General features: G+C 45.0%; 1 protein-coding gene across 1 annotated transcript; it reads left to right on the forward strand.

Moving 5' to 3' along the window:
- Positions 1-5,061: 5,061 nt before the first annotated feature.
- CCR3 (C-C motif chemokine receptor 3) lies at positions 5,062-11,188 on the forward strand. Its single transcript, XM_039837553.1, has 2 exons — positions 5,062-5,210; positions 8,745-11,188. Exon 2 carries the CDS (start codon positions 8,756-8,758, stop codon positions 9,830-9,832), a length of 1,077 nt encoding a protein of 358 aa, XP_039693487.1. The 5' UTR covers positions 5,062-5,210; positions 8,745-8,755; the 3' UTR covers positions 9,833-11,188.
- The last annotated feature ends 6 nt before the right edge of the window (positions 11,189-11,194 follow it).

An 11,194-nucleotide genomic window follows, 5' to 3' on the forward strand; every position in this document is an offset into this window, starting at 1 on the left:
TCCATCCCTTCCTTATCTCTCTTATTTCTCTTCTGTATTTTATTTATTCTCTTTCTCTCTCTCCCTCTCTCAATCTCTCCCTCTCTCACTTCCAAGGCTCCATCTCGTAGTGTGAGATACCACGGAAGAAAGGACTTCACGTGCTCAGTTTGACCAACATCATGCGAGTTTGTCCCTATTTATGTGGAGGTGTGTTGTATTCACACAGGTGCTCCCCAGCGCTCAGGGAGAAACCTATTTTCTGCATCATTTCTAAACCATTGTTCCTTGTTTTTATTCATCATCATATTTATTTACTAATTTTGATACTAGATTTTCGATGTTTACCTAAAAGAATGAGAACGAGCAAAATGGAACATGCAAAATGGTTAGATCAACAACAGCCACAACTCAGTGCCTTGCACGGATGGCCCGAAAGGGTCCGAGGGCTCTTTTGGAGCTAATTTGAACATCCAAGTTGTGTGAGTCCAGATCTCTGAAAAGCAGATGCCAAGGAGGTTCATACCCGTCAGGATTTTGTTAGGGGAGGCACCTGTGAGGACACATGGGCGAGAGCTGGGAGAGGCTGGGAGAGTGGTCAGGCCCCAAGTGGAGTAGAGAGGTAGGGGAGGCCGGTGGAAGCATCTAGACTGTTGTGTAGACTAAGCGGAGTTTGGCATGGCCACTGGGGCGACTTCAAGCTAAAGTCAGCCATCAGAGGAAGCCCAGCCTCCCAGGAATGGGACTGTCTCAGTACCCCTGCAGAGCCAGATCAGCTGTGGGGGTGCAGGCCACGGGGCAGCGTGGCCTTGGGTAAGCACGGAGCTGCTTTCAGAGCCCAGCCGCGGGACTTTGCTCAGCCTGCAGTGGGAGATGTTCGAGGTGTGTGCTCACGGCTGCCACACAGGTGGTCGGCTCCATCCTTGGTTAAATTCTGGATTTGAGTTGGAGGCCAATGCTAAGATTAGGCTCTCTTAAGACATCTACGTCTGCCAATTAACACAGTTTCCACAGGCTCGCCTTGATATTTCTGGTAGGACAGTCTGTGAGGGCGAACACTCTTGTGTGAAGGCTTGCTTCCGTTGGTTTCTGAGCTGCACAGAGGGCGGAGTACTATCCATGGAGAGAACTCAGAAATACATTCGACCACCAATGTGCTAGAGGCAGGCCCTGCCAGCTACGTAAATCCTTCCAGCAACGTCGCGGGGGAAAGGTTAGTGGAAGGAACTATTGGCTGGAGCCCGACCTTCCTGCCCCACGTAGGCCCCAAGACCCTGCACCCAGGAGCTAGGGACAGAATGGGCCTAATTAGAAATGAGAAGCTGTGTACTTCTCCCTGACTTCCTTCTACATGCTCAAGGCCATGGTCGCCCTGAGCTCTCCCGCAAGAAATTTCTGGCCTTTTTATAATTTCTGAAGGTTCTTTTTTTGTTTACTTGTTTTATTTATTGTTTGTTTATTGTCGCACACTCCTATAGTTCTAATCTGTCTTTTGTTTGCTTTATTGTTGTCATTTTGGTCATTTCTCCCTCGAATGTTTCTGCTTTGGTTTATGTGACATTGAGAATGTGGAAGGTTGGAGGGTATTAGAGTTCTGGGTCAGGTTGTCCCATACACTTTGGTATACCTGTAAGCTAAGTGCCTTGAGTAGCTCAAAAGAAGTGTCCAAAATCTCTCATCCATCTTGGGAAAAACCAAGACAGCAGAAGCCACTGTAGACCTCGAGGAAACCACTTTGGGTTCTGCCTTTACATTTGGTCATGATGCCATCCTCACCCTCAGCTGCAGGACAGCAAGCACCTGTCCTTCAGATGGCAGTATAGCGCAGGGAAGAGAGTCCACGATGGATTGTCCCAGCTCTGGAGTGGAGCCCCACTCTGCCCTCTGCTCTGTGGCTTATGCCAAGTCCTCATTGAATTTCCGTCAACTTATCTACCACATGGGGCGACAAGGGCATCTCTGCCGACCTCACAGGGCTGCTGTGGAAATCTCCGTCAGCATGAGAGGGTGGGCCAGAAAGCAGTTCACAACTGCATCGCGCTGGCCAAGCATCAGACCAGCACTTCCCAGAGTTCCCTTAGGGAATCCTAGTTTTGAGGGATGCTAATAGGTGTTATTTGAAATAAAACTTTTTTTTTTTTTTTTTTTTACATTGAAAATAGGTTTGGGAAATGCTGGGGTCACAAAGTGGAAACCAGTTTTTTCACTGCAGGATTTCTCAGAGACCTGAATGTATCGTGATGCTTCACGAGTATTTCTGAAACACCGTATAAGAGAATTTCTATTCAGAAAACCGTGAGGTTCCTCTATTAGAAAGAGCAGCTTAGATAATACAATCGTCCTTGAGTGGAGGACGTGACCTCAGATTTGTTGACAGCTATCACGCTCGCGATTGGATCATAAGAGACATCGACTACATCGGATGAATTACTTAGTTTAACCAATAAATAGTTAAAGAGGAGCCACAACCTGAGATGCCTTGATACCAAAAATCGCTCAGCAGAAAGCTTTGGGACACATGTGACAAATCTGGACACGATCTCCCAGTCACCACAGGCTCCTCCAGAGTCCACGCAGGCTCCTGAGTCATGTTTCTACCAAGAATCGCATGTGGTTGCATCTATCCTCAGACACATTAACTCCTGTTTTTACTTTCTCTAAAGCTGAATCTCATGATTGGTGACAAAACACGGTCCTGACCAGGGCACCCAACTGAAGTGCTCCCATGATGCCTTGCTTCCACGTGGCGCACACAGTAGAATCACACCCACAAAGATCTGAGTCACTGCTGGATTCAACACCCCACGCCCCATTAATTTATCCCAAACCTCTGTTTTCTGCTCCAGACATATCACCTTTTTAGATGTCTTTATTTTGGCTCGCTTTCACCACCATCGTCAGCACCTTAGCTTGTTTCTCAAACAAATGAAGTTCTTTGGTTGTTTAAATCACTTCAGGAAAATTCTTAGTCCACCCTGGGTCCTGGAGACTGAGGTAGGAGGCAGTTGACTAAGTCTACTTACTGGGTAGAGAGCTCACTCCCGTGCACAGCCCTCATCCCTGCCACTCAGCCTTCCTCTTGCAAAGCGAACTCAGTATGGGCACACCTGGCTTTCATCCTCCCCTTTGCTGGAGGCTGAGTGATTGTTGGTCAAGTTTGGAAAGACTAGGCTGGGCCCGGCTTGGTCTTTTTCTCCTCTTGAAATAGAGCTGCTCGAGGGTCTCGGTGTTGCCTTTACTTCAGGAGAGAAATCTGTCCATTCTGGTTCCGTTAACAATCCCATTTTGGACCTTCCAATATCTTAACTCGCTCAGAATCCAGGCAGTAAAGGGGGCAGGATTGAGGTGAGCGCTTATCTCTCTGCAGACGACAGGGAGCGCCAGAAAACTCAGCGGACTGTAGTGTTACCAGAGTTTGGAGGAGGAGGTGAGTACAAGAGCCTGCTACTTTAAGACACATCTAATGGTGGTTTACACTGGCGGAGCACTTCCTACCAGCCAGGCACCGTGCGAAGGGCTCTTCGTGTGTGGCCTCGCCGGACCCTCACCTCGGCATAGGTGCTGTCATGATCTCTGTTTACAGTGCACATTGCTAACTGATGGAGACGGAAGTCTTGTCTTTCTGAGCAGAAAGAGGTGTCATCATAGGCAGGATGGGCCTTAGCCACAGGTAGGATTCAGACCCGCAGAGGAAAGAAAAGAAAAGGAGTTAATTGAGCAAACGGGAGATGGTGGGACTGTCCGCAGCATGTCTGGGGGCCAGTGGCTGGGTACCCCATGTGGCCTGAGTTGGGGTTGATGGGGAAGGAGAGTCTTGAGAAATGCAAATGGAGTTGGGCAAGGACTCTGGAATTTTCTAATTGAACTTCTTATCTGTAGAGAAAGTTTGCCTTATTCTGACATAAAATTTTTATTATAAAAATGACGGCCCTTCCTATCGTCCTTCATTCGTTCAGTAAGTCCCTAGTGCCAATGGTGCCTGACGCCGGGAGCTGCCCTCACACAGGCGACTGCGCAGCACACAGAAGGCCACGCAGGCTGCGCTTCTCCAGCTCCATTGGCGGGGTCCCCGAATGCCCCTCCTTCTGGGAGATCCTGCCGAAGCTGTTCCTTTCACTGGGCTAGAAATCTGCTTCTTCGTAACCTCCCCACCATGCACTGCCTCATAGAGCCCATGGCAAAGGCCAACTCTAATAACTCAAAACAGCTAAGAACTTTTTAGCTTCTCTTTTTCAGACCAGAGGCTTCCAGTTAAGCTCCCTCAAGCTGGGGCCCCCACGATACCCTCGAGCCCTCCCAGCAGAGTGTTCGTCCTGTCTTCCTGTCTTTTCTATATCATTGGGAGCAGATAGCGCAGTCCTACATGGATGTTTGAGAACGTTTGGTAAATTTCATTGACTTGTCCATTTAGCCACTTTTTCAAAGATCACATCATACACGGTCAGAGATTTTCCCACAAATATCGCGTGAGCACCCGCTCTGTGTCCAGCACCAGGCTAGGTCCCCTGGACACATCAGCACATGGAGTAGGCATTTGGCTCTGCACTGTGAAGCTTATGTCACAGTGGTTCTCCATCCGCATTTCATGTTTGCTTTGCCCTAGAGACTTCCCACGTTACATGTCGTTGGTTCCACAGCAACCCGATGACGTAGTTATCATTATTTCTGTTTACAGATGAGAGAACGGAGATCCAGCAAGATTAAATAATTAACCCCAGGTCATACAGCTGTAGGTGCTACAACTGAAATTCAAATTCGCGTCTTCTTGGGTCGTGTAAACCTGTGCTACAACCCACCTCATCAAAGTCTCCTACTGAGTTCTGCAGACTAATTACGTTATTCCCTAGTCATCATCCTTCCTTCACAGAGAAATTCCAATGCCTTTTTTTTTTTTAAGTCTGCGTCCCTGTGGGTCAAAGCAATGTTTATTCAAGAATGATGTTCCCCTTCCCCCAAAACGAGAAATACCAAGTGAATGCAGGAACCCAATGCATCTCAGGAATTGCTCAACTTAGTTTTTAGTGTGTAATCTTGATTGTAGAAAACAAGAACTGCTCCAAACTTGATATTTTTCTGAAAATTTGCAAAATTTTAGATGCTAGCCTGTTCAAAAGAGGAAGCTGCGATATTTACCACCTCATTAATGTCTCTGAGTAGATGGTATCTTCTCTTCATCAGTGACAAGACCTAAGCCATCCCTGGATGCACAGAGGACTTTGCTAGATTAACAGGTATCCTTTGTCTTCTTTTTATTTGCACCTGAGCGAGAACTTATTCAATGCGATAGAGGTTGTTTACTTAGAAGAGATTTCCAGGTAGACCATTAGGTTCCTAGGAAAAAGGAGATGGAGCAGAGGGCTTAGGCGGGTGGAAGCACTACCTCCCAGGAGAGCTCTTGGATCAAGGAGGTGTGGGGCGGGGAGGTCCGCCTCAATGTAGTAGGTCCAAAGAGGGAGAGTGTATTGTGAAATATGTCCATTTTCTTCTCGCTTTCTTCCATTTCTCCTTTCTTTCTCCCGCTCATACCATGATATGTATTCTATCATGATATATTTACCTCTTCCACTCATCCAAACTTGGCCTCTTATGCCTCTTCAGTCATTATGCCCGTAACTGTGCCCACGTCACACTCCCTGTGCTTTCGTAAACTCTCCACTACGGAGAATATGACCACTCCAAAAGAGTTACAGTTAGTACTTTTGTGTTTATTGATGTCGACTTGTTAGAAAGCCAGGGAAAATATATTTTACATATGTGTATGTACATACATTTATATATTACATTTTTATATATACGTATATATTTCAAGTCTTTTTCTGAAAATCCACTCTCAGTCAGGCTATTAGATGAACCAGTTGATTGATTGATTTGGTGTCTTTTTGTCTGAATCTACAAAGCTGGCTGCTTTGCCTGGACCTGTATTAGAAGGTAGAGATAGAAGGCTTTCCTAATCTTCCAGGAAAGCTTGGATTGGCCGGAGATGGACATAATCTGTTGTTTGGCAAGTGTTTCGAGGGAGGGCAGTGGGAATATGGGGTCTTTGGCACACGGAAGTGGGGGGAGTTGGACTGTATCTGCCACTCTCGTTAAAAGGTGGTGATAGGTACATTGAACCATAGAGGCTGAGTTAAGTCTCCTGGGGGGAAAATTGTATGACTCAGTAAGAAAAAAAGCAGAGATACTCAGTAGAATAAAATAGGTAGCAAGGCACAAAGAGAAAATTCACACACACACACAATACCACACACAAATATGAATGGCTAATAATTACAGTTTCAAAAGAAAAACCTCAGTAATTAAATAAAGATCAGTTACAACTACAATGACATCCCTTTGCCCATGTAATTGGCCAAACAATTTTTTTCTTTTAGCTTCGCTGAGACTGGCACCATCACCTACTAGTGCCAAGAGAATATACATCATTACACAATTTCTAGAAGCAATATGGCCGGATGAATCAAGAGCTGTAGGAATGTGATCCTAGGCAGAAATAATGCTTTGGGAAATCTACTTTAAAAAAATAATTTTAAAAAATGCAGTTTATTGTAGCATTATTTATCAAAGCGTAATTGAGAACAACATAATCATACGACAATAAGGCACTGGTTAAATAACAATGAATATACACTATGTTGGAGTCATTACAAATTATATTGTCTAATAAATTTTAACCACATGGAACTAGGTACAGGATATAGAATTTAAAATATTGGGATACAAAATGATAAACACATGTGATATTAATTATTATAACATAATAATATGGAGAAAGGAGGCATTGGCTCTCTCTCCATGGCACAGGTAGAGCAAGAGTCCCGAGGGCCAGGGGTCATGCTGAGCACTCCCCACCACGTTATTTGAACTGCATAGGCACACCTTCCTCATGAAAACAGATTCTTCGTGATCCTCTCTTTTACCTAAATAACATACCAGGCTGCATACCAATACTAAAAATCAGCCACATTTGAAACACCTGCTATTGAAATACAAAGAATACATCTACTTTTTGAAGGAGGAAGTTGGTAAGAATATCTAAAATCACTAGGCAGATGGATGAAACCAAGCTGCTTTAGATGAACTGACCACAGTCTAAGAACGGGGTATAACCTTTGCTCTAGCAACTATAAGAATGATCGGTTGCTGTGGAAGCCCATGTGCTTGCTGCCCTGAAATGCAAATGATGCAATGTGTCTGCAGCTGGGAAGAAGATGGCATTTACTCATGATTTTGACCTTGAGGGATTCTTGTGTACACTCAGGGAGGGAGCTTACTGGCTCACGAGGCAGCTCATTCTTCTGCACATCTTGGTGGTTCTCAGCTAGTTCTTCTCCACGTGAGACTGCTACGCCTTCAATTTCTGCTGTCTAGAAACTCTACTCCCTCTTCTACAGGAAAAGCGATCACATCATAGACTTGTCTATCTCAAAGGGACTTTAAAAATTGCCTAATCCAATCTCTTAACTTAAAAAAAAATAAAAACCTTTCGTCCAGACCAAAGACAAATAATACGCCCCGCTTTTGGGGGGAAAAAAAAAAAAGAACTAAAATGAAAAATTAATCTGAAGACTTTTATTTTTCATATAAAACATTTCAGGTTCTGCCAACTACGGCTGATGTTTCTGGACCTTTATCATCCTAGCTTGTTCTGTACTCCACGCTGATATTAACCTTTTAAAATGTGGTAACTAAAACAGAACATAACATTTCAAATGAATAGTCTGCAGAGTGGAAAGTAGCATAAAAATTATTCTACTTCATCCCTCTATCCATTTAAGAAACATTTATTAAGCGGCTATTCATTAGGTGTTATGCTGCGCACTAGGCTTGCACTGTCCAATATGGCGGCTACTTGCCACATGTGGCTATTTAAATTTAAACTTAAATAAAATGAAAAGTTCAGTTCCTGAATAGCACTAGCCACATTTCAAGAGCTCAACAGCCACGTGGCTAATGGCCGCTTTATCGGACAGTACAAATACAAAACATGTCCATCATTGCAGAAAGTTCTATTGGACCGCATTATCAGGACCAGGAAAAAGGCGGCAGCATATACCGCATATAACCGGAGTTGTTACCGTAGTTAATTATAATTGCTACGTCATCAAAAGTTAAGCTCAAAAATCATCGCATTTGAATTTAGTCATGAGAGAATTGGACATAGATACTGAAGATCTAGTCTGAACTTTTGTATTTCCCTGTTATAGGATTTGGGGTAAATTACTAAATTTCTTCAAGGTTCAATTTCCCCATTACCTATGATAAACAGCACATTGTTATGGGGCCGTGGAGGGGGGTAATTATTTGTACTAATAATAATCACTATTATTATTATAAGCATTTGGTTTTTAAATAGGTAAGATGCTTTTGAAAGTCATATATAAACAGTAAAATGCAAAATGACTTAAAAGTTGCAATAATAATAATTATTATTATGTTGTCATTATCCAGCCTGTTTTTTCCTGTTTTGTATTTCTTCCTTCAAATGCTTTCAGAAATCGACAGCCCCATTCTTCACCGCCATCCACAGTACGTCTCTCTCTTTTCCCATTGCGGATCTTGCTGACTTCCAAAACTTCACATCTTTCATTTCTGACTCCTCCCCCACAGCAACTCTGACGGACCTTGTGAAATCCATGCTGAAGAACCTTCCAATGTATAGGCCGTTTATCACATGTGGTTTTGTCGGGTAAATAAATAAATCAACCGGGAGTCGCAAAGGGTGATCTTGCCTAATTGTGGGGGTGTTTTTTCTTCTTCTACTGCAGAGGCAAGAAAAATGACAACCCCAACAGACTGGCTCAAGAATGAGGAAGCGGCCCTCTTCACCACATCTTACGAGTATATCTCAATACTGTGTGAGAAAATCAAAATCCAAGAGCTGGGGGCTCAGATGCTGCCGCCACTGTATGCCCTGGTGTTCGGGGTTGGCCTGGTGGGCAACGTGATGGTGCTGCTGATCCTCACAAAATACAAATGTCTCCGGATTCTGCCCAACATCTACTTGCTCAATTTGGCACTTTCTGACTTGCTCTTTCTGTTGACCCTACCATTCTGGATTCACTACGCCAAGTGGAGCAACTGGGTTTTTGGCCACAGCATGTGTAAGTTGCTCTCGGGCCTTTATTACCTAGGCTTGTACGGGGAGAGTTTTTTCATCATCCTGCTGACCATAGACCGGTACGTGGCCATCGTCCATGCCGTGTTCGCCCTGCGGATCCGGACTGTCACTTTTGGGATCATAAGCAGTGTCCTCACCTGGGTCCTGGTAGGGCTAGCAGTGATCCCTGAGATTATCTTCCATAAGTCCCAAGAGGTGTCTGGGAAGTCGTACTGTAGTTCACTTTACCCGGAGAATGAAGAAGACACCTGGAAACGTTTTCAGGTTGTGAGAATGAATGTCTTGTGTCTCGTTCTGCCTCTGCTCGTTATGGCCATCTGCTACACTGGAATCATTAAAACGCTGATGAGATGCCCCAGTAAAAAGAAGTACAGGGCCATCCGGCTCATTTTTGTCATCATGGTGATCTTTTTCCTTTTCTGGACGCCCTACAACCTGGTTCTTCTTATCTCCACTTTTCAAACCATCTTCTTCGAGAGCAGCTGTGAGCGGAACAAACAGCTGGACGTGGCCCTGCAGGTGACAGAGGTGATCGCCTTCACGCACTGCTGTGTCAACCCTGTGATCTACGCCTTTGTCAGCGAGAAGTTCCGGGAGCACCTTAGCCACTTCTTTCACACGCACGTGGCCCCGCACCTGGGCAAACATATCCCCTTTCTTCCCAGCGAGAAACCGGAGAGGGGCAGCTCTGCGTCCCCATCAACGTGGGAGCAGGAACTCTCTGCTGTGTTTTAGGTCAGATGCAGAAAATCGCCTTAAGGAAATGCGCTGAGCCGATGAAGCAAACACGTTAAGCCAATTACATTGACCTCTACTCCAGTCCTTTGAACTTCTGGTGCAAGCCCGAAGGTCTTGAAGATGTTAAAACACATACACGATGGCGGCTGGACATCTATGTACCCCGAAGTCATTACCGGAGGTCAACGGCTGGGCACTTTACTTATCATCGACCCTGAAAAGCAGAACTTCGCTTGATTCTCTGAAGTTACATACATTTTAATGCACCTGAATGTTAGATAGTTATTATATGCAGCTACAAACAGGTAACATTTCTTATATTTTAAATCTTAAATTCAGCCAGCTGTTGACATAAATGAGACATTTCACAAAACACAGCCAATCAATTACATTACTGCTTAATGTGCCTAGCTCTTTCCTTGCTTGTTGAAAAGGCTCTTTTTTTTTTTAAGCGTATGGATATATACTCTCAAGCAACATAAGGATGTGTCACACCTGTTCTGAATATTCTTGATAGTGAATTGATTTCCTATTCGCACGGAATGACCACGTTTTCCATGAGTGACTCCAAGAAGAGCAGCTTGGTATTTTCAGTACGAGAATAAAGGTCCTGCTCATAGAAATGTCTTAGCCCTGAAATGTGTAGCCGCTGTCCTCTTGAACGCCATTCATCCAACAACTGTGCGTGAGGTTGTACGAACGGGATGCGCGAACATCGCTTCCAGTCAAGTGAAGGACACAAAAACGTGTAAGACGAACTCAATCCTGTTCTCCATGAAACCTTCCATCTAGTTGGAGGTGGAAGACAGAAACGCATGGCTCCAGTGCAAAGAAGAACACCCTCGATACTGTGCCTGGCTCAGGAAGGGAGAGGCCATTTGCAGTTGGAACCAGAGGGAGGACTTCATGGAGGAAGGGGCTTTTAAGCGGGTCTATGAAAGAGGAGCAGGATTGGAAAGAGAGAGGATTTGGGGCGGTACCTTCCACTGAAGTGCCCAATACGAAGGGGAGAGGGGAGGGTACGAACACGTGTGGATGGTGGGGTGGGGTGGGGGCACTGGGGTGAGCCATGAATATCAGGCAAAGCATCTTGGGCTTTGTTGGGAAGGCAAGGGGAGCCTGAGAAGGGTTTCAAGCAGGGGAGTAAAGCAATCAACACGATGCCTTAGGAAGATAAATCTGGTAACACACAGAGGGTGGAGTGGAGGCCCCAGAACCACACAGGGAGGTAAGTTAGAGACGAGTCCACGCGTGGAGACAAAGATCCATGGACAGCAGAGAGGAGAGGTGCCAGGAGCACCCAGAGAAGAATTTGGCCAAGAGACAGTGTCAAGAGGACCAGGGGCAATATATGGTTGA

This window comes from Pteropus medius, unplaced genomic scaffold (assembly GCF_902729225.1).
Source record: "Pteropus medius unplaced genomic scaffold, Ma_sr-lr_union100, whole genome shotgun sequence".
NCBI lineage: Eukaryota > Metazoa > Chordata > Mammalia > Chiroptera > Pteropodidae > Pteropus > Pteropus medius.